At 46.1% G+C, this 26,728-nt stretch overlaps 1 protein-coding gene across 2 annotated transcripts in view; it reads right to left on the bottom strand.

Moving 5' to 3' along the window:
• Positions 1–26,728, bottom strand: part of MAP4K5 (mitogen-activated protein kinase kinase kinase kinase 5) — a 525,125-nt gene that overhangs the window by 308,770 nt on the left and 189,627 nt on the right. For both annotated transcript variants that reach the window (XM_085626992.1, XM_085626993.1), the window contains exons 8-11: positions 21,732–21,804; positions 18,198–18,329; positions 17,949–18,011; positions 16,413–16,494 (exon numbers count right to left, since the gene is read on the bottom strand). In XM_085626992.1, coding sequence (XP_085483118.1) covers positions 16,413–16,494; positions 17,949–18,011; positions 18,198–18,329; positions 21,732–21,804 — 350 coding nt within the window. The remainder of the gene's footprint in view (positions 1–16,412; positions 16,495–17,948; positions 18,012–18,197; positions 18,330–21,731; positions 21,805–26,728) is intronic.

Below are 26,728 nucleotides of genomic sequence, written 5' to 3'. Positions count from 1 at the left end.
TAAATATATAAAGCACATATCATTTGTTGAATGCAAAATAATGATAATATCATATGGACATGTTTAAAAGAAAAGAGAACAGGATAATGTACAATACAGAATTACAGCCGACCATACAGGTAGTATGAAGGTGTGCGTAGGCCATGGTCATTTTTAAATAGGAAGAAAGACATGGTTTTTTACAATAGGATTTTCAAAAAAAGGCCATAAAAAGAAATTGCGCGCGTGGTTATTACAAGTTATAGGGTGATTTGATTGTAGTCCACGTAAGCGAGACGGAGAAGTTAGACAGGTAATGGAAGATAAGGGCAAGGTAACGGTAATAACGGTGCGTACAAGAAAACAATATTTGTGAGGCAATTATAATTTCAACAGGAATGTAAAATAGAAAAAGATGTATATTTACAGAAGTGTTTCCGTATCAGGGGCAGCAGAGTGATGAGTTTGTATTTGTTTCCACGAGAGAAAAGGTCATAATTAGTATTTATTATAGATCTGACTGTCGAACACGCAGTGTAGATCAGGCGATATCTTGGTGGTCGAAAAGTTAAGTGACTAACTCGTTTGGCATGTTGAGGTGATCTGTGGTCGTGTAGAGGCGACTATCGTAGTTGATAAACGGTATCATGCGTGATAAGAAAGGTGGTAGTGGTTTCAGCCTTCGGTATATCAGATGGCAGGCGTGATCTCAGTTTAAGGATCCAACGTAGTGCTGTCAGGATTTGTGTAAAACGATAATGATAATCGGTGATAAGGTGCTCATGAACGCTTCATGCGTGAAAATATTTACAGTGGTGGTGATTCCAGCTAAGGTCGGCATCAAGGCAAAACGGTCTCGATATAGAGATTGGCGTGTTGCTATACGAGTGGCGCGGTAGTGAAAAGAAGGGAATGAACGTGCTCGTAACAGTTAAGGCGCAATTAACTATATATGTGGGAGAGTCATAGTATAGAGCCTCGGATAGAGGCAAGAGGAAGTGTTGGAACGAGCAGTGCTCTGTACAGAATTAATAAAGCATTTTCACAGTAGTACCATAATGTAGTCAGAATGGGGCTTACCAGGTGTTTCTGTAATGAGTAATCTCAACGAAGTAAATGGTAAAATACCGAGAGATTCTAAGGGGAAGAGGATCAAAGAGAAAAACTTCCTTAGCGCATGGTTGAGGGTAAATCAGGACTGTAGTCATGGTGTTTTTGAGTGCAGATTGCTCATATCCTCTTTGGGATAGTCTTGATACAATCTATTTTCCTTTTGCTTCAAATACTTCATCTTCGCAGCAGTTCCTGCGAGTCCTCAGAAATTCCCCTTTTGGGATATTCCTAATATTGTGACGTGGGTGAAAGCTATCAGCTCGCAAGATGGAATTAGCTGCTGTGTCTTTCCTGTATAGTTTGCTTTGTAAGGTGTTATCCTTGACATAGAGGGCAACGTCGAGGAAATTGACTTCCTTCTTGGAGAAGGTATGAGTCGTTTTTATTCCCCATAGGTTTTTGTCAAGTTTTTCCAGGAATCTTGTTAGAAGTGTTTCATCTCCTTGCCAGATGCACAAAATGTCATCAATATATCGTCGCCATAGTATTATGTGGGAGGTGAAATCAGCAAAGTCATGGTCCCACAACCAGAATTTTTCTACATGGTTCATAAAGATGCATGCGTACGGCGGAGCGAATTTGGCTCCCATAGCGGTACCGCGTCTCTGTCTGTATATCTTCCCATTGAAACTAAAGACGTTGTTTTCTAAACAGAAGTTCAGCATTTCAAGAGTCATTTTATTGCATTCCAATAGGTTGGCTGATTGTGTCCATAATGAGAGTTGTGCTGCAGTTAATCCGTCGCGGTGTTCAATAGGTGTATACAGGCTGACAATGTCAATGCAGACTAGTAAAAAATCTGATTCCCAAGTTATATCTTGGAGTTTCTCAAGGACGTCTTTTGTATCTTGGATGAAAGACGGTATTTCTTTCATAAGTCCCTGTAGTTTCCTGTCCACGTATTCCCCTATCCGTGACCAAGGTGATTTGATACCTGCTATGATAGGTCTTCCAGGTGGAGGGTAGATGCCTTTATGTATTTTGGGGAGGAGGTAGAGGGTGGGCATGGTGGGGTATGGGATGTATAGGAATGATTTCTCTGATTGGGATATAAGTCCCAGGGTGTACCACTTGTCAAGTCTGGTTTTGATAGATTTGAGGATATCTTTGGTGGGGTCGCTGGTGAGGAGTTCATAGCAGGTGTTATCCCCAAGTTGTCGATTTGCTTCTAGTATGTAATCATCTATGTGTATTGTCACCGGGTTTCCTCCCTTGTCTGCCTCTTTCACAATCAGGTCTTTTCTGTCTTTAAGTTGTTTTATTGCCCTCCTCTTCTGGTGTAGTGTTATGTGGGAGATATTTTGATTTGCGTTGGTATTTGGTGTATTCATGTTCCAGATCACGTGTGACTGCTAGATGAAAGGCATCTATGCTGTTACCTGCAGGTAATTGTGGTAGGAAAGTAGATTTTTTGGTTAGTTTGCTGTCTATGGAGATGTTGGTTTCTATTCCTAGTTCAAGTGCTGTTGTAGTTAGTGTGTCTGAGTCGTTTTCTTCCTCGCTCAAGTGAGTTAATAGATCCACATGTTCTAGTTCTTGATTTGATAGTCCTGAGGTTGTGGCCATGAGTGGCGGTTCCTGTCTCTTATCCTTGTCTGCAAAGAAAACCTTGAGTTTTAATTTGCGAACGAATTTGAACAGATCTATTTGTGTTTTGGTCAAGTTCCATGGGGCAGTTGGGCAAAATGAAAGTCCCTTGTTGAGTATACTGGTTTCCTGTTTTGATAGTTGGATGTGGGATAGATTCTTTATTAGGTTGACGGGCATTACATCCTTCTTTCCATCTCCATTTTCCTTGATCTCGTAGTGACGCCGATTGTTGGGGTCTGTTGGCGTCCAAATTGCTGGGAACCTCCCATGGTTGAAGTATTTGGTTGACAAATAGGGTCCCTTTGAGTAACGCCGTCGGTGAGGTATAGGACGCTTGTAAACTCAATTAAGCGCGGTCAAGTGAAAGTGACAAAACCAAGCTTTGAAATGTGACCAGAAACAGATGGCACACTACGCGTCTCTGCACGTAACCGCAAGGTCTAGACGTCAACATTCTAAGAAAGGGTGGGATAAAAAGCCGCCTTTGGCCAATTGCAGGCGAAAGCCACAAGCAAAGGCCAATGAAATGTCACTATTTCGAGCACAAGCTTGCTTGAAGTCCAGAGCCCTAACTTAAAGTCTCGCAGAGTAGCGCATACGCGCTGGCTCAGGTGAGAACTAAAAAGTGCTTTAGAGCAAAATAAATTTATTAAATGTTTATTTACCACTCCAAATGGTGTTTGGCGTCTTGACTTGGGAAATAAAACAAATAAAATAGTGCCTCTTCATTCAGTAGGCACACAAATAAGTGCGGACACTTGGCTACACCTACTGAATGATGCTGCCTAAAGCAGCATCATGACGTGTATGCACTCGTGCACATGTCACATCACCATGTTCGAGTCAGAACCCACTTAATGCAGAAAGCAAAAAAAAACAAAAAAAACATTCATCCAGACCCTGTCACAACGAAGCAGCAAATCAAAGTGTACAGAGCAAAGGATAACCCAGTATCCCTCAGAACCTGGGCAAATCAAAGTGGGCACATTTTGTGTGGCACAGCAAATGGTTTATTGGTGGTGACAGCACTATGCCAGATGCCATAGAGACCACAAAAGATCTCATTGTTGAAACATTTATAACCGGGGTGGTACAGGCAGTAACTTCTTTTCAGCTTTATCAGTAAAACATGTGCTCTGCCATGGTAGCTTCATTAAGCCTACCAGAAAGCTGAAAGGTCAGCCTCAAACGACTGTACAAGGAATAAGAAAAAACATTTGAGTTTCAGCTTTTTGAAGACTGGAATGGGCTCCAAAGAGGAGATCACACTATCTAGACTCAGTGAACAATAACTGTATATTGTGTGCTCTGCCTTAGAACCAGTCTTTTATTGATAAAAAAGCAGATGTTTTCCTTGTATTTGCTATGTTTACTCTTCTAATGACGGGAAGAGGTCTGTTCAGTGAAAGACTTTCTTACTTTGTCTAGACTCCAGAGAAAAACCACTTGCCCCTTGAAAAGAGATGCTGGAAATCAATTTCCCTTACAAAGAAGCGGTGAGGCCGAAATGTACTTTCCTTTATTTTTCCATTGTGGGTGCCCTGGTTCCACCCTGGCCACACACTGCCAATTTCTTTTTCTCTTTTTTAACCTGACAGTACGGTGAGCCCACTCAAGCCACTTTTTTTTTTTTTTTTTACTGTACAGTTTTATTCTGTTGAGTGACCCTGTTCCACCCGTGGCACCCCGAGCCTTGATTTGTTTTTAAAGTAATGGAAGCACGACAAGCCCACTCCAATGCTGCTGAACTGGCTCCTGCTTGCCAACACACTCACTGCTGCTACAGGAGCCAGCACCTGCCGGCTCAGTGTATGTTTGTGCGCCACGTGACAGTGAGTGGAAGGGCACACTGCAAAAGGGGAGCCATCAATGTGGGGCTGCGTGAAGCAGCCCCAACTTCCAAGTGCTTTGGAGTTCCGGGACCCCTTAAAACCTGTGGCGCCCATGGGGACTTTATCTACCTCAGGTAAAGACACCAATGCAGGCCTCAAACAATTTTATTTTAAACAGCAACCCCCCACTATGTCCCACAGCGGAAGGATTTTATTGTAAAGGGTGGTTGTGTCCTATTTTTTCTTTTGTTTTTTTAAAGGTTTCATTACATAATACTGTACTACCACAAAATGTTTTTTTTTTCTTCCATTTTGTGTGCTCTCGGGGGCCATTTCCTTACCGGCCAGGGTATCCCTGCCTTGCCCCATATGATTTTTTACTTTTTTCTTAATAGAACACAGGGACAAAGTCCCCGAGTCCTAAAATGCCATTGTTATGGATGTTGACGGAAGCCAATCAGATCGTATCTTTTGATCTGCCAGTCAGACTGTACTATGCGGCCGAAATAGCCATACATTTTTAACCTTAAATTCTCACAAACTACAGAACAGATTTACACCAATAACAAAAGGCATACTTTCTGAGAAAAGATCTAGCATTGTGCCAAATTCAACAAAATAGGATGTAACGCTGTTCAAAGTGCCTATGGGATGGGGCGTGGCCAGCCTAGAAGACAGTTTGGACATAATCCACGACGGCTCCATTACCATCCATACAGAAATGCAAGGAAATGGCCATAAGCGACGAACCAAAACTTAAGATTTTGAGGGGCAGCACCTACCAGTTACGAATTGAGTGAGGTCTGTACTCGGGGGCAGATTGAGAATGGATGATGGTGAATAGCGGTTGGCCCAGACGGTCGTGGAGCTGAGGAAGGAGTAGTTTCTTTTCTGTAACTCCAGTTCTGTAGTAGGGGTATCTCTGTTATAGTCATAATCTAATGAATAGTCCCGCCCATGTGCGTGGACCCCGGAGCAATAAAAATAATCTCTTAAATTGTCAAGCCATGCAGACCTGCATCTACACTTAAGAGAGAATTCAAAGACAGATAATGCAGCCTATATCCACAGGCTACACTGTCCAGTACTTCAACTAGAAAATCCCACCAACATCCACCAACAGCACTGCCTGCCCAGCTTTTTCCACAGAGATAAACCTGCCTCTACCAGCAAAAGCCTCCGAAATGATAGAGAGGGAGGAATGGACAGACAAGCCCCATAGGCTGCCATTATGTGGCTCAGAACAGGATACTGTGCCTTTAAGAAAACTTTCCAGAACTTTTCCAGTATCCCAGAAGGCACAGCAGGTCCCTTTTACTTTCAGTTCTTTTTGAAGGCGTAACACGCCAGACCGGTAGCATTCCTTACATTAACATTTATCTCTCCACCGGGGAGGAGGGCGGGCGCTTATGACTATAACAGAGATACCCCTACTACAGAACTGGAGTTACAGAAAAGCAACTACTCCTTCTGTAGTAGGGGATCTCTGTGTATAGTCATAATCTAGTGAATAGAATGGCAAGCCCATCCCCACACCAAAACGGCGGTGGAGAAGACTACAAAATAATACCACTACTGTGCGAAAAAATTTCGCAGCGAAGCCTGCCCAACCTGAGCATCTGCCCTGGCATCCGTGTCCAGACAGTAATGCGCAGCAAAGGTATGGACCGACCTCCAAGTGGCCGCCTTGCAGATTTCTGCAATCGGAACATTACTCAGCAAAGCAGTCGTGGCAGCTTTGCCCCTGGTGGAATGAGCCTTAAGTTTACCCCCTAAGGTCTTATTAGCCTTTTGGTAACACAATTGTATACAGGACACAATCCACTGAGAGATGGACTGTTTGGAGGTAGCAAGACCGGTCCTGACTGATCCACAATTGATAAACAATTGGTCTGACCTACGAATATCTTTGGTCTTATCAAGATAAAACTTCAACACCCTCCTAACGTCCAGGGAATGTAGAGACCTTTCCGCTGGAGAAGAAGGATTCTGTAAAAACGTAGGTAAAGTTATGGTCTGGTTGACATGAAAATCAGATATAACCTTAGGAAGAAATTTAGGGTGAGTACGCATAACAACCTTAGCAGCATGAAATACCGTGTAAGGTTCTAGACAACACAACGCCTGAAGTTCACTCACCCTGCGGGCCGACGTAATGGCCACTAGGAACGCCGCCTTCCAAGACAGGTGCTGCAACGAAGCCTTGTGAATAGGTTCAAAAGGCTCCTTCATCAATCTGGACAGCACCACATTCAATTCCCATGAAGGCGAGGGAAGTCTGACAGGAGGGAACACTTTTTCAAGCCTTCCAAAAAATCCTTGATCACAGGGATCTGAAAGAAGGAAGTCTGTGAAGGGCATTTCCTGTAAGCAGTCAAAGAAGCGAGATGGACCTTAATGGAATGGAAATTAAGGCCAGACTGCGCCAAATGCAAAAGGTACGGAAGGATGACATCTTCCTTACATGTCGTCGGGTCAAAGTGCTTGGACTTGCACCAGATGCAGAACCACTTCCACTTGTAAGCATAGGACGTTCTAGTGGAAGGTCGCTTAGCCTCCTTCAGTATATCCATACAATCTGCTGGTAGATTCAAATGGCCATATTGCACTCTCTCAGGAGCCATGCCGCCAAACTCAAAGACGAGAGGTTGGGGTGCACCACCTGCCCCCCAAACTTCGTGAGCAGGTCCGGCCTGCACGGCAGCCGTATGTGAGGAAGGAGAGACCGGTGAAGCAGGTCCGTGAACCACCACTGTCTGGGCCATTCCGGGGCAATCAGGATCATCCGCGCCCCGGACTGGGACAGCTTGATGAGCACCGCCGGAATCAGGGGAATGGGTGGAAAAGCGTACAGAAAGCTGTTCGACCAGTCGATCCATAGCGCATTCCCCAGCGTCCCCCGCTGGTAGTACCTGGATGCCAAGTCTCGGCATTTGCTGTTTTCGGCGGAGGCGAACAGATCTACGTCTGGAGTCCCCCACCTTGTGAAGACGTCCCCTAGTACTTCGTCGTTTATAACCCATTTTTGGTTTTCCTGAATCAGTCTGCTCAGTGCGTCCGCCTGAACATTCTGCACACCTGGCAGATGCGTGGCTGTAATCATCAGTCCTCGGGCCAGAAGCCAGTGCCAGATCGACTGCGCCTCCTGCGACAGAGTGCGTGATCTCGACCCCCCCTGCTTGTTGAGGTAATAAATCGTGGTTGTATTGTCCGTCTGTACAAGCAGCGAGTTGGTCTGGAAGGACAGATGGAAGGCCTTCAATGCCAAGTAAACGGCCCTGAGTTCCAGGAAATTGATGTGGTACGTCAACTCCAACGGGGACCACTTTCCTTGTATCTGTAAGTCTCCGAAATGCGCTCCCCAGCCGTGGAGAGACGCATCCGTCACAATACTCTGCGGGGGAATGTCCTTGTGGAAGGGAACCCCCTAAGGAGATTGTCCGCCGAACACCACCACTTCAGCGACTGAAGAGCATGCAGAGACAGCCGTATCTTGTCGTCCCAAGAACCTGTCTTCTGATCCCACTGATCCTCCAAGCACTCCTGCAGTAGTCTCATGTGCAGCCGTGCGTGAGGCGTGAGGAAGATACATGAGGCCATCAATCCCAGCAGCGAAGACACCTTCCTCACTGTCGTCGATGGAGCGGTCATAGGAGCCTGAGCCTTTCGAAGGAGTGATAACCGTCTCTCCTCCGAAGGAGACACGCTTGCTGACAGCGTATTGATGGAGGCCCCAAGTACTGTGTGCACTGGACCGGAGTCGGGACAGACTTGGACATGTTGACGTGCAACCCCAGCTTGTTCAAGAGAACGCACGTCTTCTGGAAGTGCGCTTGTGCTTCCGAGAAGGAGAAGGCCTTGATCAACCAATCGTCCAGGTACGGGTAGACAAACACCTTGTTCCTCCGCAGGTGTGCAGCTACCACCGCCATGCACTTCGAGAAGGTCCTGGGCGCAGACTTTAGCCCGAATGGCAGTACTGTGTATTGATAATGATTGGCGCCGACTTGGAATCGCAGGAACTTCCTGTGCTTCTGTGCAATGGGCACATGGAAGTACGCATCTTGTAGGTCTATGGCACAGAGCCAGTCTCCTCGTCGCAGCTGAGGGTAAATCTGGTGCAACGATAGCATGCGGAATTTCTCTCTGCGAATCCATTTGTTTGCTTGCCGCAAATCCAGAATGGGCCTGAACTCGTTCTTGTCCTTCTTGCGAACCAGGAAGAACCGAGAGTACAGACCTCTTCCCCTTTGAGACAGAGGTACGTCTTCCACCGCCTTTTTCCACAACAGGATATCTGCCTCCGCCTGGAGCTCTCGCAGTTGATACTGTGAGTTTACCGGCGGAATCGCTGGAGGCGGGCTGATGAACCGAAGACTGTATCCATTGCAAACAATATTCAGCACCCACTTGTCCTGAGTAATTTTTCTCCACTCTGCCAGAAAAGATTTAACACTTCCCCCCCACTGGAGTGGGTAACGGTTGCAGGGGAAGTAACCGCTCAGGGCCGAGACCCAACCGGGCCCTTGGTCGCTGTAGCGGACTGCTGGCCTCCTCTACCCTTCTGGCGCTTCTGGAAGGGTTTCCGGAACTGCTGCTGCTGTTGTTGCTGCTGTCCCGAGGCCTGCCCACGCCCTCTGCCTGCAGCCCCGAACCGTCTCTGGAACGGGCGCTTTTTCTTCTCAGGCTTCTCTAACCCGACAGCCATCAGGGTCTCCGCCTCCGTCTTCATGCGGGCCATTTCGTCTTCCGCATGCTGGCCGAACAGTGTTTCCCACGAGAAGGGCAGGTTGGCCACTCTTTGTTGTGCCTCCGGTTTGAGTGAGGTAAGGCGAAGCCAAGCGTGACGCCGTTGGTTGATGCCATGACAATATCCAGGTGCCGCTAACAGAGACACATCCGCCGCCGCGCTGATAATCTAATTTGGCACCAGCATCCCCTCACGCACAGTCTCTAGAAAGTCCTCCTTCTTGTCGCGAGGCAGCAGCTCCGCGTACTGCTGGAGACACTCCCATAGGGCACGGTCGTAGCGCCCCAACAGAGCCCCGGCACTCGCCGCCTTCATGGTGGTAGAAGCCGTCCCACAGACCTTTCTGCCCGCCGAGTCTAGCCAACGGCTATCCTTATCAGGCGGCACTGTCGAGGAAGGAGTGGTAGCATGCTGCTTCCTTGCCGCCGTCACGATGACCGAGTCCGGTTTCGGGTCCATCCTCAGAAAGGTCGGGTCCGATTCCGGCGCCCGATACTTCTTCAGGAGCCTTGAGGGGGCTGGCTTTGTCACCGCCAGAGTGAGGAACAACTCCGTAGCGGGCTCCACCAATCCCGGCACTAGTGGCAGCAGGGGGCGAGACATGTGCTTCTTGTGCAGCGTCTCGGAGATCACGGACGTCCTAGGTGTTGGCACCATCACCGTGATCCCTAGCTTGGCCGCACCCCTCAGTAGCACCTCCTGGAAGGAGACTACATCGTCAACAGGCGATACACCAGTCACTGGCGAGTCCGACAGCGTCGGCGAGTAGTCCCTGGTAGACGATTGGGTGCGGGATCTGGCTCTGCGCCTCCTGCGGCGTCACCCAGATGTCGATGACGACCGTCCACGGCTCCGTGATCTTCCTCTCCGTCCGGAGCGGGAGCGCGATCTGCTGGTCTTCGGCCGCCCAGCCGACCTCACAGGCGCAGGCGACGGCGGCGTAACCTGGTGCCGCGGCCTCGGAGTTCTCTTAGGCGGCGTCGGATACCTAGGCAACGACACCGACCGTGGCGGGGCCATAGGCGGGCCCAACGGTGTGTGAGGCGGAATGGGGGGAGGAGGAGGAGGCGGAATGGGGGGAGGAGGAGGCGGAATGGGGGGAGGAGGAGGAGGCGGCGGCGGAATGGGGGGAGGAGGAGGAGAGGCGGAATGGGGGAGGAGGAGGAGGCAGAATGGGGGGAGGAGGAGGAGGAGGAGGAGGCGGAATGGGGGGGAGGAGGAGGAGGAGGAGGAGGCGGAATGGGGGGAGGAGGAGGAGGAGGAGGAGGCGGAGGAGGCGGAATGGGGGGAGGAGGAGGAGGAGGAGGCGGAATGGGGAAGGCGGAATGGGGGAAGGAGGAGGAGGCGGAATGGGGGGAGGCGGAATGGGGGAGGAGGAGGAGGCGGCGGAATGGGGGGTGGCGGAATGGGGGAGGAGGAGGAGGAGGAGGAGGAATGGGAGGAGGAGGAGGAGGAATGGGAGGAGGAGGAGGAGAATGGGAGGAGGAGGAGGAGGAGGAGGAGGAGGAGGCGGAGGCAGAGGCGGAGGAGGAGGCGGAGGAGTATACACCACTGAGTACACCGAGCCCGGTGACTCCGTCCTCTTCCCTTGCGACCCCGAGGGACTACCGGCGTCAGGACTCCTCCTGCGCTGCCTCGGCGACGGCAAACGCCTCCGACAGGTCCTCGACGTCGGGGATCCCCTAGACGGTGACCTTCTCCTCTTTGTCGACGGCGAACGGCGACCTCGCCTCGACGGCGAGCGCCTACGCCGGGACTGGTCTCGACCCCGATGACTCGACGGAGAAGTCGACGGCGTCGACGAAGATGCTGATGTCGTCGACGGTGGACTGCTCAGCTCCCTCGACGGCGAGCGTCGACGCCGTTTCTCCCCGAGACGGTGAACAGACCGCAGCCATCCCGGCCATGACGGAGACGTTTGCTGGGCTTCCTGCCCCTGGGGAGCCCCCCCAGGGGCCTCAGCATGTCCTGACCCACCTTATTCCCTCAGCCTTCTGTCCTCCAGGCCTTGGAGCCTGATCTTCATCCTTTCTCTCAGGGTCCTGGCTGAGAAAGATCGACAAATGTCACACTCCTCTGGAACATGGGTCTGGGGAAGGCAGACGATGCACACCCTGTGTGGGTCCGACTTGGCCTACTTTCTCTCGCACTCTGGGCACTTGTCAAACAGACCAGGCATGTTGACAACACAGAGCACACACAAGAAGGAAGGCAACAAGGTACGTAATAAGCACTTGAAAAGTGACTAATTCCAAATAAACCCTTGAAAAGGGAGAGCTCAATGCTCCAGGGTCCTGCTAGCAGGAGCCGGAAAAAAGAACTGAAAGTAAAAGGGACCTGCTGTGCATTCTGGGATATTGGAAAAGTTCTGGAAAGTTTTCTTAAAGGCACAGTATCCTGTTCTGAGCCACATAATGGCAGCCACTGGGGCTTGTCTGTCCATTCCTCCCTCTCTATCATTTCGGAGGCTTTTGCTGGTAGAGGCAGGTTTGTCTCTGTGGAAAAAGCTGGGCAGGCAGTGCTGTTGGTGGATGTTGGTGGAATTTTCTAGTTGAAGTACTGGACAGTGTAGCCTGTGGATATAGGCTGCATTATCTGTCTTTGAATTCTCTCTTAAGTGTAGGTGCAGGTCTCAATGGCTTGACAACTTAAGAGATTATTTTTATTGCTCCGGGGTCCACGCACATGGGCGGGACGATTCACTAGATTATGACTATACACAGAGATCCCCTACTACAGAACAGGCTCGTCGCGACCACTGCTGAGCTGCAGGTCGCAGGGCCACTGCAAAGGGTGGTGCCCATGTTCCTGTGTGGCTGGGCTGCCGTCGCCACACCCGCCGAGATAACAGGAGAAGATCAGCGGCTCCCAAGTCGCACCGGTGAACAGAGGAGTGGGGCATGGAGAGACCGAACGGGTGACTCTCTCACCTGAGGTGACAGCGGCGAACAGGGGGGCAGGGATGGGGGTCTCCGCTGCCTAGTATGAGAATCCGAGAGGAGCGGGGGCGAATCGAAGCAATGGAGTCACTACCGACCCAGGAACAAGAAGGACCAAGGAGAGATTCACCCTAGAGGAAGAATTACGCTCCTACAGAAGGCCCATAAACTGACGTAGCACGACAGGGAACAAGAATACAAAAGACGGTCTGACTGCTCAATTTTATAAAACTTATAGCGCAGAACATATCCTTTGCCTACCCTCTCTTTTCAATCATTTGACAGAGAGTGAAAGAGTAACCCCTACAATGAGGAAGGCAGTCATCACGGTCATACCGAAACCAGGTAAGGATATAGGGAGCTGTGGCTTTTATCATCCCATAGCACTCCTCAATCTCTATGTGTATTCCAACATCCTGGCCTCGCGACTGGAGGACCTGATGCCTGATCTGAGTCACCCGGCTTAATCGGGACTCATTAAAGGCCGGCAGGCTCATGATAATGTCCGGAGGGTGATACATCTGATCGAGAAGGCTACATAAAAAATAACTCAGCAGTAATGCTTGGTCTAGATGCCGAGAAGGCGTTTGATCGGGTGAACTGAACCTTTTTGTTCCACACCCTGAAGCGATTCGGCTTCTATGAAGCCTTTAGAGTGATAGTCCGGCCAAACACGCTGCTCCCTGCTACAGAGTAATTGTTAATGGAGTGGGCTCAGAGCTGTTTCACCTAGGGAGGTGAAAAAAAGAGGAACGTTCGCTTCCTCCCTCCTCTTCGCGCTGCATATAGAGCCCCTCGCATCGAAGATGAGGGCAAACCAGGCCATTAAGAGTATCAGTTTTGGTTTGGTGGAACATAAGATTTCACTGTTCACAGATGATATTCTATTAATCCTCGCAAACCCACAAACCTCCCTGACAACTTTGCGGAGGGGGCTCCAACTCTTTGAAGTGGCGGACTTTCGTATTAATTAATCTAAGTCCTCCCTCCTTAATTTGACGCTACCAGACACTGAAGTTGGGGTTTTGGTGTCCACGACCCCCTTTCAGTGGGCGAAGAAGGAGCTTACCTATCTCGGCATCAAATTAACTCCTAAGATCTCAAGTCTATTTCAGGCTAATTACCATCCCCTCCTCAGACAGATGCAGTATGACCTTAAGAGGTGGGCCCAGGCTGTACTTATCATGGCTCGGTAGAATACACGTGATTTTTTAAAAATATTTTCTTTACAAGTTTATTTGCATTTTCACAAAATACGACGTGCAGGATAGCTCATGCATGCATAGTGTAAATAACATCCATTACTTATGTAAACTTAGCGGTAGCAACGAAAAGGAAACAACTTTTTAGGACAGTTGCATGCTAACATCGATATGCAATTTATCATTACTATCTAAACATTCGAACATCTAAAGCATGCAGCTTACCACAATTCAAAAGACATTTGTTACAGCATAGTATGACAATAATTGTTTTATACAATCAGGGGACTTGTGCTAGTGGTACCTGCAGCAAGTGAGGGTATTTTAGTGTCTTCAGATTGTTGTAGTCTCACCCACTTCCCTATGGGGCTCCAGATATCCTTAGGTCTAGATGCTGTGGGCATACGTTCCCAAAACAGCCAGAGTTGAGTTTGACATTATATAACATCGCTTAGCCATACCTTAACTGAGGGGTTTTTCAGTTTCCTCCAACGAATGGCTATTCAGCGTTTAGCTAATAACAAAAGCATGGCATGCAGTTCCGAAGTTTTGCAGGTGTGCCCTTTACAAATCCCAATAATCCTATCAACGGATCAGGTGTTGTTGGTGTATTCAGTACTTCCCCGATGATGTGAAATATGTCTACCCAATATTTTGCAATGGAAGGACATTCCCAAGCTACATGTAAAAAGGTGGCTGATTCCGCTCTACATCTCCAGCAGTCAGCAGTTTGCCTCAGGCCCATGCGGTGCAGCTGTAAGGGGGTACGATAGAATCTGTGTAAATATTTAAAATGGATCAAGCGCAATTTATAATTAGGGGATAGCATCTTTAGTTGACCGCAGCAATATTTCCAGTTTTCTACTGAGATTTGGGAATTTACTTCGGTATTCCAGAGCAGTAGTGCTTTGGGCTCGATCACTGCAGCCTCAGTTTGCATACTACTATATAGCCTCGTGATCAATCTGCGCGGTGATGAGCAGTAGAATACATGTGATTAAGATGGTGGTCTTACCGAAATTCTTCCACCTATTCAAATGCCTAACAATTGACCTTCAGAGGGATTACCTGAACACACTGCGAACACTGCTAAATAGGTTTATCTGGCAAAACAAAAGTGCCCGCCTCCCCTTTAAATTGCTTAGACGTCAAAAAGATAAAGGGGGTCAAGCGAATCTCGATTTTAAAGCCACCCGATTACGCGTCATTACAGAATGGTCGCAGAGAGAGTCAGATAAGCACTGGCTCCATATGGACATGGCGGGAAGAGCCATATGGGATATATTATGGAAACCAAAGGCAGACCGCCCCTTCAATGCATACATAAGCACACTCATGAGAACAACCATAAGCCTGGGATGAGGTGGTCAAGATGGCCATGTGGATGACATTCCCCTCTCCTTTCACCCCAATACACTATAATCCGGCCTTTTAGTCGGCGCTACAACCGCACTCATTTGATGCATGGAGAGAGAGGGGATACCTCATATTATCCCACCTATTTCGCAATTGGGCCATTCTTACCTTTGAGCACTGTCAACGAGTCTTCCGATTCTCAGATACCGAACACTTCCACTATTTGCAACTACATCACTGGGTGCTACACCCAGAAATTCTGGAGGCAGCGACTAGGGAGCTCACTCAAGTACAGCGCTTTGTGAAGGGGGCTAGGGCAACTAAGGGCAGTACATTCTTTCTATACTCCCTGCTACTCCATACACTACCTTCACAGAAACCACGTCACATTACCTTTTGGGAGCGCACGTTGGGACGCGATATACCGGAGGGGCACTGGAGGTCATTATGGAAGGACACGGCCCATCACAATTTCTCCTTAGGCCTATGGGTGGTACTTTACAATTAGTATTTATACCCTACTAAATTGAAAATGTCCCCACCCCCACCTAAATACGTCAGACCTATGTTGGCGGGGCGGTGGTCTGCTGGGCCATTTTCGCCACATATGGTGGGACTGTTCAACAATCCACCCTTTTTGGTCCGAGATTCATTAAAGACATCTTGGGGTACCAAATCCCAGACTCCCTGGACTATGATCTACTGGGATTAAATGACTCCTCTGAAATATCAAACAAATACTGACCGAGATGTGGTGCGGCTCTGCCTAGGAACAGAAAAGCTTGCAATAGCCGGATGGAAGAAGAGGGAGGGCCCTGCCCTAACACAATGGCATGCCCGGCTGTGGCAGGCAGTCACGATGGAAAGAATGAGTGACATCTTTAGAGAGGATTTCAAGAATTTGGAGTATGCATGGGGAAGGGAAGAAGCAAGGAGGGAGGGTGTTGTTAAGCAGGAATATGTGAGTTACATTAGGTGTTTAGACTTGGTAATACATGGCGATGAATCTGTGAAGAGGAATTCCCTGAGAAACTGGGGAATACTGATATAGCTTCTGGATGACTTCTTACGGTCTTTTTGATTGGAATATTTTGTGATCCATTTTGTTATAAAACTCAAAAAGATTTTACAGAAAAAAAAAATCTTATGGGATATTGCATGGGGAAACAGCGTTTTTGGCAAACTGCGTTTTGGAGACCACCTCCCCCCCCCCTTTTTCCCTCCAGACCTCACCTGACGGATCACTATGAAACTTTCCAGAAATAAGCATAGGTGGATTAACTTTTTTTTTTGTTTATGGAAAGTTTTGTCAAGATTAGTAAATGGCGTCCATGTTATTAGCAAAACAAAAAATCAATTCCTTATGGAAACCGGTCCTTGCTGCAACCACAGAGTCACTATGTAACACATGCGTGTGTGTAAAAATGTTTGTTTTAGTTCAATTGCAAATTACCTTGACTGCATACAAAATAGAATGCTTTATTTTACAAAATTAGAAACTATATAATCAAATATTAACAACACTTTTTAAATGCACATTGTTATTGTAAAAAGAAACTACTTGTTTTTAGTTCACCATTTCATACTTCAATGTTTTCCATGCCTTAATTTCAGCGAGGTGAAAACATGTTCAAGTATTACAAACACTTACGGTTAGAAGTCTCTCAGCTGTTGGTCTCTTCTTTGGATTTTTTGTTAATGAGACTTTGACAAAATTATGAAACGTTGCTGACCTTTAAAATAATTTATAAAATAGTTTAAAACACTCATTTGGAAGATTACGCATATAACATGACTGTGCAGAGAAATTGATTGCTGCACAACAAAAGGGTCTTTAGTAAATAATCAAATTGCTTTCATCTAAAGGATCAAGAATTACTCCAGTAAATATGGACCTCGTGAAAATTTAAAAAACAAATCTAAAAAAACACAAAATATGAAACAGTATTTGGGTATTGTCTAAAAGCATTCCAATATTCCTGTTAAGAAAGGTCACAGGAGTGCTCATAAGTCCACATTCTACTATATGTGTGATAACCAATACCACAAATATTCAGTTATTATTTCAATTTTACAAACAGACCCAGCGTCTTCAGTAGCTGGAGGAAAAGAAAATCCCACGTTCTGATTGGATTTCCCATATTCCTGAATGACTAATACTTGTTATGTTAGCTTTGCCTTGAGTATAAGCTCAACCGATTGCCCCTTGAATTCTTTTTCAGCATTTTAAAATCCAGAAATTCCTGTGAACACTTATTGTAAGACAAAATTGTTCATATATAAATATCGCAGACATACAACACTTCAGGATAAGATTTATTTTCTGCACAAAATAAAAACAGAAATTCCAAGCTAAAGGTTGAGGCCTTGCTGAGGAGGTAATCACAAAAAATCACTCACAATGAGATAAAAAATTTTAGGTCATTTCTTCACAGGTCAAATTCGTTAAAATCACAGTCAAACATTGCCATGGTGTCTGTGCTAAAATAAGGCAGAGACCCAAACAAGTGAAAAGGCTAGCTTCTAAACTCAGTACAGTTGTTCCACGTGATTTCAGATTCTTGTGTTTGTCAGGGCGATGCAGTTAGTGGCTCCTTCTCGATGGGGTTTAAATGTGGGGGTTAAAAATGGGTTTGTAGGAAATTAACAAATACTCTGTGAGCTTCAACGGATGAAAGGGCAAAGTGCCATATTTTCCCCTAAATATCAACAAGAGCTTTTTGAAGGCATATGGAGTGAACTATCAACTGCATGTGTAATACCTATTGCTTTGGTGGTTATGTCTGCTTTCTTACATAAATCCTGTCCTTTAGTCTCTTCTGTGCCGGCTTGTGTTTTCCTTTGGCAAAGGCATTCTATTATGTTCCTTTGATTCAGAAATGATAGTCTGATGTAAGAGTGGATGAGTATGGTAATTATTCTCTTTTCTGTGTCTTCAAATTTCTAAATTAATAAACCTACTACTCCAAAAATAGTCCAATACCAAAGAGTAACTAAAATGCACCTTACATTTTTATTTAGATAGAATAAACCATTCATATCAATTTTTGCATTTGATCAGTTATAATACAGGTAGAGGATAAAAAATAAGGAGAAGGTACAAAAACAAAACAGTAAAGAATATTTTCCCACTGTTGAGCAAGTAATAAATAAGGTTGCTTTTATTATAGTATGTTTAATGACTCACCATTTCGCTTTTTCCTTCAGTTTTGGAGGTTGAAAATAACTTTTGGACATTAAAAACAGAGCTCTAAATGGGAAAGAAAAAATTATTCATTTTGAAATACATAACGTTCAAAATTGTGCAAAAGAATGTGATGCATTTTACAGCAGACCTTCAAAACAATTATAGAATCCATATTTTAGGAAAGGATAATCCGACTGGAAATTATTTCCATGCATTCTACCTTAAAGAAATGTGTACAAGTACACTCACCTCATTGGATGAAGGTCAAACATTGGTGGCTGAAGTTCGGCAAGCTCAATTGCTGTAATCCCCACTGCCCATATATCACACAGTTGGTTGTATCCACCATTCTTTTCCACTGCTGCCACTTCTGGTGCCATCCTAAATATAAAACATTCCAACATACATGAAATCACTGAATATACATTAACATACTATTCTTATAAACCATGAGAAAAGAATTACAGCTGTCTTGCAATATTTAAGAGCAGTCTTAAGCGGAGCATCAACAAATTATTTCCCAGGAAAAGACCCTATAGGAAAAATATTTTGAAATAATGTCCAGAAATCATACACACTATGTTGAGTGGGAGGCTGCTCAAAACTGTGATAATGCTTACTAATGACGATTTTATTTATATCTGATTTATTTTTACCCCTGAATAAAAATCAGGAAACCGGTCGCCAACAAAAAAACAAATAATCCGGAATGGAAAGGACACAGAGTTTCAGCATTGCAAGCGAAGTGTAGTGCCGGCTACTTCCTACTACTCTTGTGAGTAGATGTAATTGTGAGTCAGAAGGTGAAGAATCCTCACTTGTCCTCCTCAGGAAACCTAAAGACACAACTGATTTAACTCCACCTGTCCTCATAAATCACACCCAGAAAGAAACGGATTTTCAACCTTGCCGGTTTATCAGGAAACATTGGTTTGAAATTCAGGTCTGGATTCTACATAAAGATCGCAATATCTCAATGATTGCCTAAAGCTATCAGAGAATTCCAGGCCAGTTGAGGTAAGAGTCATTTCAGAGCTTGCTCCTCGAGAGGGCTGCCTGCAAGTCAGTGGAGGGTGCTACATTAAAAACTGTCATACTATTACCCTACCCAATACGACAACAATACTTAATTTGGAAATACTTGTGCCCCTTGTGGCACAATGTATGAAATTCCATAGCTGTAATGTCACTTTCCACACCACTTACTGCCATCCAGCTTACAATAATTCCTTGACTAATCAATCTCAGGGTTAGCCACCTGTCCTGTCATCTAGTATTGGTTCTTGTTCTACATGGCATTGGAAGTAAGATTAATCAGGTTTTGCAGGATATCAATGGTTGTCTTCAAACCTTGTACCCCGGTCTCCGATGGATGAGAGGTGTATTCGTATTGCAGACTCTTTCAAAAACATGCTGCTTAATATAAGAACATTATACCTGCACTCATCACTTAGTCAAAGGTGGCCAGCTTTCTGAGGTGTTTCAAATACCCATTCAAGCTAATGTGGGTTTACTTCACACCAGAGAGGTGTTATGTTATCAGCAGCAGATCTGTATCCCAATCAATACAAGAGTGACACAAAATATGGAAAAATGTGCAAAAATGCAATAAACACACATAAGCAAGCATAAAGTATAAACTACAAAGAATAAAGGGCTGTAAAGTATACATCTCTGTCCAACAAATTGGAAAAATAACTATTGTGCGTTTAGAGACCCATACTGAAAGAAGGCACGAGGACGCGCCAAATGTGATTTTTTTAAATTCCCATTTTTTAGTTTAAACTTACAATTAAAAACTGTATCCTTTCTAGCGTTACTATTTTTTTAAGGTCGAGCCTAGCGCAGCACTCATGCGCTGCTCTAGGAAAACGACCTCTTGAAATCACTCTGGACTTTTTACACGCTAGTGCATGTTTTTTTTTAGCATTTTTTCTATTGGGCTTTGCGTGCTTCTTTCTAAAAAGACAGCACACAATTAGGCAAAGGCGGGTGCATGTCCCACCTTTCCTAGAAAATGTATCCGCCTACGGTTACGAGCAGGGGCGCCATCTGTTCCGGGTCATGTCACCATCTGTTTTTAATTAGTACGTTCGCCGCGCTGCCGTGCTCACTCGCCCCCGCTTCTCTCTCGCGCCATTCTTTTTAACCAACCCTCCCTTCACATGCCACATGCACACGCACAGCCCTGCCAATGCTCTGTTTGCAATGAGAAACTTGTGCATTCGCTGTCATGCTAGGCCCATTGCAGTTGACTTGTAGAAGGAGGAAGGCAGCAGAATCGTGTTTTGACAGTGGCGGCAGAGGTAGCGAGGCCTCTGCTTACACATACAGCTCCTGATTTTCTCTACTGTGCTCGCTTTGTGATTTGGTACTGGCATTATATAATGCAATCTTAACTTTAAGGCAAGCACCCTATTAATCTTATGTTTGACCTCACAATCGCAGGTTCGAACCCTAGCGTGTCTGCTCAGCCTTTCATCCTATTAGAGGCCGACATCTGTTACTCTGCACCAAGATGCATCATACTCCAGCCCCGCCTTTACTTGCCCACAGGGATAACTCACTTCCGCCTTCTTCCAATTCGGCTCCTGATTTTCTATACTGTGCTCGCTTTCTGATTTGGTACTGATTTGGTACTGGCATTATATAATAGGAGCCAGCAGCGGCGGAGCGCAGGCTGCCATCTGTTTTGGATCAGGCTTCATTTACAGCCCTTGCTGCTTTCATTAGAAGGCGCGTCCCCTACACCCCACCTCTACAAGAGTGCGCTTTCGTTTTCTCTAAAACACAAAGGAACAGAAACTAAATCAATTACAGTGACATCTTACTTTTCAGCGGAATCGTCAGCACCGTCTAATGAGCGGGCCTTGGCCAACAAGCCTACCCTGGAAGGAAACAAGCAGCTGCTACAGTAGTTAAAGCTCCTTAAAAACCACTCATGTCATGGGGAGGAAAGGAACAATCCTTGTGGGGTTTCAGTAAATAGCTACATTGTGATGCTTAACCATTTGTTGACCGGATGATCATGCTTCTGGTTAAACAAAACAGAAGAACGTTAGCAACCAGCATTTTACCCTAACTGTTGTGGAGAAAAAAAAAACCATCAACAGCAGTTAGGCACAGCCTAAATCTACAGAGTGCATCTTTTCGCTCCGACCCCCTCAGAAATCTGCAAGCACATCTCCTTTCATTCCTTTTTATTTCTTGCACTATGTAGCGCAAATGAAGGTATCAAAGCACTTTACATAAGTACTAGTTTCATTACAGAAATCTGCCCGGTGGATGATTATGTGCTGCATGGCTAAACACTTATAAGGTCCCAAAGGCGAGACCTATTGACTATGCCAATGCTTGTTTTTATATGGAAACGCTCCCCTGACTTCATCCCGCACATTTTGAAGAAAAACTTATGAAATGATATTGACTGAATCAGTTATCCCTCCATTTAAATGTAATATGAGGCAGCTGGATAATTTTAAAAGTAAATATTTGGAAATGGAATTTCAAGTGTTTCCACGCACTGCTTTCAAAACTATAGAGAGGAGCATATTCTCTTCCGGAATCAAGGGCTGGAGAGGAGCTAGTCCTGGCAATTATATAGCAAAAGGGCAGAGTCTATCCTGGGATTTCAGTATAGACCTAATGAGGAACAGTGCCCCCAGCAAGCAGATAGAAATTTGAGGATTTTTCCACTTCTGAATATTCTTTAAAATTAGCAATTGTTGTGTGCCTTATATGGTAATGGTCAAGCTACGAAGGATGCAGTGATTCATGTCTTACCAGTAAGGGGTACCAATAAATGATTTTCTTTTTGCAATAGTAGCGGTTATTTTTGCTGCTACGCCGAAATCAGCTGTAAAACATAAGATGAATTATAAAGAATTTATTTACACAAAGCATTTCTAAAAGCCCACCAATAATGACTTAGGCAAATATGTCAATATTTCAATGTGATTTACAAAACCATTCACAGTAGGAGCCTTTACTGTTTTAATGATACATTATGAATATTGGCTCATTTGGCATTTTATTTTATAGTTTGCTCTCCCCACTATGCAGATAGGATTCCAGGGATGAATTATGGATGGAACAATAACATTTAAATATTGAGCTAACTCTTCAAATTGTCGAAGAAGTTACTAAGATCACCACATTATGTTTTTTAATGCAGAATACAAACTATATTGAAATGTTCACTTACAGAGTGCATTTGAACAACCTAAAATGCCCCATCACCATGTCCCTCCAGCATTTACTGCTGACTTTCACTTTGAGTGGCATTCGGGTATCCAGTTTAAGGACAGTAGGATACTGGTGTACTGGCTTAAGTCAGATAAGGCTGTTTCTTCTCCACAAGTCCCAAAGTATCTTCCTCCTCCATTTCAGTCAAACTGGGCTGGACACGAGCACCCACCTTTAGAATGTTTTACTTAATACACTTCTGTGTAAGATCGCAATGGGATGGGTAGTAAATTATTGACACTAAATCAGTCTAAACTAAAAATACTGGTTGTCTGAAACTGTACTGTGACATCGAATATGCTACTTACCAGTATGCATCTGTTCTTGGCATGTAGGGCTGCTGACATTCATATCTGTGCATAGATCGCCGCCTAGTGTTGGGTCCGGATGATTGCATATTGTTGTCCTGGAAGAGTCTTCAGAGTATCACGAGATAGGTGGCTCCTCCCCTGGACTACAGTGCGCATGGGCATCCCCTCCATCCTTAGATTGTTTTTCGCCATTGTGGCAGAAATGGAGTGGAATACAGTAAATGATGACCATGCTAACTAGTAAGAACTGAATGCTGCAGCTTCCACAGGCGCCGGGGAGGTGGGTGGGCGATATGAATGTCAGCAGCCCTACATGCCAAGAACAGATGCATACTGGTAAGTAGCATATTCGGTTCGAGGCATGTGGGCTGCTGAATTCATATCTGTGCATAGATTATATAGCAGTCCCTCCATTTAGCAGCGGCTGTCCGTGCCAGCTGCAGCAGTCTGAAAAAGAGTTTTGAGAACAGCCTGTCCTACAGCTGCCTGCTGTCTTGAGTGTACATCTACACAGTAGTGTTTTGTAAATGTATGTATAGTGGACCATGTGGCTGCTCTACATATCTCCTGTAAAGGAATATTCCCTAGGAAAGCCATGGAGGCCCCTAACTTTCGTGTGGAGTGGGCTCTTGGAGGAATCGTTAGTGTGCGCTTAGCTTTTTGATAGCAAATTTGTATACACTTAACGATCCACCTAGCTATTCCTGCTTTGGAAATGGGGTTGCCTTTGTGCTGTGGAGAAAAGGCAACAAACAGTTGTTTTGTCTTTCTGAAATTTTGTGTTCTGTCAATATAGTACATAAGAGCTCTCTTGACATCAAGTGTGGAGCATTCTCTCTGCTACATTCTCAGGATTAGGATAAAACACGGGTAGTTCTATGGATTGGTTCATATGAACTGTGATATCACCTTGGGCATGAATGTAGGGTTGGTGCGTAGTACGACCCTGTTTGCATGAACCTGTATAAATGGCTCTTGAATGGTTAGTGCCTGGAGTTCACTAACTCTTCTCAATGAAGTAATGGCTACTAGGAAAGCCACTTTCCAGGTTAGAAATTGAATCTCACAGGAGTGTAGAGGTTCAAAAGGTGGTCCCATTAGTCTGGTGAGGACCACATTCAGGTTCCAGATTGGTGAAGGTGGGTGCGTAGGAGGAATCACTCGTTTGAGTCCCTCCAAGAAGGCTTTGATGGCAGGCACTCTGAACAGTGAGAGGTGCTGCCTGTTCTGAAGGTAAGCTGCCAGCACGGTTAAATGTATACGGATGGAATTGTATGCTAGATTGCATCTGTATAAGTGTAACAGATAATGTTTTGAGTTGATGCATCCAGCGGATTGATGTAATTATTTTTACAATAAATGACAAATCTTTTCCACTTAGCCGCATAGCAGGCTCTGGTCGTGGGTCGTCTTGCCTCTTTGATGATATTCATACATTCTGGAGGCAAGTTGAGGTAGCCAAATTCTAAGATCTCAGGAGCCAGATCGCTAGGCTTAGCTGTTGCGGATCTGGGTGCTGAATAGCGCCATGGCTCTGGGTTAAAAGCCTGGGTGTCAGCCGCAGTCTTTGATGCGGTACCACGGAGAGTTCTAGAAAGGTGGTGTACCATGGCTGGCGTGCCCACGTGGGAGCAACCAGGATGAGCGTCAGTGAGTGTTGCCTTAGTTTGCGTGCCACTAGCGGTATTAATGGTGCTGGGGGAAAAGCGTACGCAAATCTGCCTGACCAGTTCATCCATATCGCATTGCCCTGCGACTGTGGATGCGGGAACCTGGCGGCAAAGCTTTGGCATTTTGCGTTTTCCTTTGTGGCGAAGAGGTCTATCTCTGGATGACCCCACTGCTGGAAGTACGGTTGGAGTACTGATGGATGTATTTCCCATTCGTGCATCTGGTGGCTGTGTCTGCTGAGCAGATCCGCCATTTGGTTGTCCTTGCCCGGGAGGTGTTCCGCCATGAGGAAGATGTTTCTCCGAATGGCCCACTTCCACATGCTCTGAGCTATGTGAGATAACTGTGGAGAGTGTGTTCCTCCCTGCTTCTGTATGTAGTACATGGCAGTCATGTTGTCCGTCCGGATCAACACGACTTTGTTGCACAAGTGGACTTTGAATGCCTTCATTGCTAAGAAGATCGCCATTAGTTCCAGAAGGTTGATGTGCATCCCCCTCTGCTGTGTTGTCCATAGTCCCTGCACTGTGTAACTGAGTACATGAGCTCCCCATCCCTGGAGAGACGCGTCCGCCGTCAGTACTATTTGTGGTACAGGCTCTTGGAACGGTCGGCCCTTGGCAAGGTTTTGTGGATTCCACCAATGCAGAGAGTTGTATGCCCGACCGCTGACCAACACTAGGTCTTTCAACTGTCCTTGAGCCTGATTCCACTGACGTGCTAAGCACTCCTGAAGCGGGCGCATATGTAATCTTGCGTGCGGGACTATGAAGATGCAGGAAGCCATCATGCCTATCAACTGCAATAACGCTTGGGTCGGTAGGGAGTGTTGAGGTCTGAACTTTTTTATTAGCAACTGCATGCTGTGGATCCTCATGGAATTGGGTTGTGCCGTGGTCGCCAGAGTGTCTATGGTCGCGCTTAGGTACTGCCGTACGTGGGCGGGTTGAAGGTGGGACTTTGGATAATTTAGTGAGAATCCCAGGCTCTGAAGAAGGTGAATGGTGTGGGATACGTGGCTGGCACACTGCCGGGCGGACTTTGCCTGGATAAGCCAGTTGTCCAGATAAGGATAGACGTGTATGTGCTGTCTCCTTAAGTGTGCTGCCACAGTTTCTAGGCACTTGGTGAACACCCTTGGTGCCGTTGTTACTCCGAAAGGGAGGACTTTGAACTGGTAATGTTGATCTTGAAGAGTGAACCTGAGATATTTTCTGCGTGATGGGTGTATGGGTATATGGAAATACGCATCTTTTAGATCTAGTGTTGCGAGAAAGTCTCCCTGACTGAGCAACGGCAGCACCTGCAGCAGGGTGATCATGTGAAAATGCTCTGACAGAATGTAACGGTTCAGAGGTCTTAGGTCCAGTATGGGTCTGAGAGACCCGTCCTTTTTGGGGATCAGAAAATAAAGTGAGTAAACCCCTGATCCTTGGTCTTTTACCGGCACTAGTTCTATGGCTCCTTTGTGGAGCATACTGAGCACTTCCTGGTGCAATAAGTGCAAGTGCTCTGCGGACATAGGACGGTGTCTTGGTGGTATGTTTGGCGGAGTGGATGTGAGCTCTAGACAATAACCGTACAGGACAATTTCTCTCACCCACCTGTCTGTGGTGATGGATTTCCAGACCGGCAGGAACTGTTGGAGTCTCCCCCTGACAGGTGTTATGTGGTCGGGGGGCAGTGACAAGGCGGCACTGTTTGGTGGTGGCGGAGGACCTGGAGCTGTTGTTTCCTCGGCCTCTACCCTTGACGTTGTTGCCACGGTATCCACTTCTGTGGTTTTTATTATAGTTGGTCTGCGTACCTTGTTTAGTGTACTGCGACTGCTGTGAGTTCTGACCTCTAGATGGCCCCCTGTTGGTAGAGCGACGAAAGGACCCACTCCTAAACTGCTGTGATTGCAGAGCCCCCATAGACTTTGCAGTCTCTGTATCTTTTTTGATTTTCTCTAGGGTGGTGTCAACCTCTGGGCCAAAGAGGGAGTGAGGGTTGACAGGTTGATTGAGTATAGTTGTTTTTATCTCTGGTTTGAATCCGGAAATTCTTAACCAAGCATGTCGTCGTAACATGACGCTGGTGTTAATAGCCCTAGCTGCAGTGTCAGCTGCGTCAAGAGCGCACTTGATGGAAGCGTTGCTTATGAGCTTCCCTTCTCTAATCAGTGACTCTGCTCCTTCCTTATATTGATCTGGGAGGTGCTGTAGCAGTGTCTCTAGGGTATCGTAATGCGCCCTGTCATACCTAGCAAGAAGTGCCTGAGGGTTGGCAATTCTCCAAATGTTAGCTGCCTGTGCAGCAACTCTCTTTCCAGATGTTTCTAAGACCTTAGACTCCTTGTCAGGGGGAGGAGCATCACCCGTTGTCTGTGAGTTGGCCCTCTTCCGAGCCTTGGAAACCACCAACGAGTCCAAAGGCAGCTGGCCTCTTATGTAGGTAGGGTCCACAGGAGCTGGCCTATACTTTTTCTCAATCCTAGGGTTCAGTACTCTTGCCCTCGTGGGCTCCTTAAAAATTTCATTAGCTTGTTTTAGGACACCCTTGAGCATGGGC

This window comes from Triturus cristatus, chromosome 9 (assembly GCF_964204655.1).
Source record: "Triturus cristatus chromosome 9, aTriCri1.1, whole genome shotgun sequence".
Taxonomy (NCBI): domain Eukaryota; kingdom Metazoa; phylum Chordata; class Amphibia; order Caudata; family Salamandridae; genus Triturus; species Triturus cristatus.
This window is presented reverse-complemented; position numbering and strand designations above follow the sequence as displayed.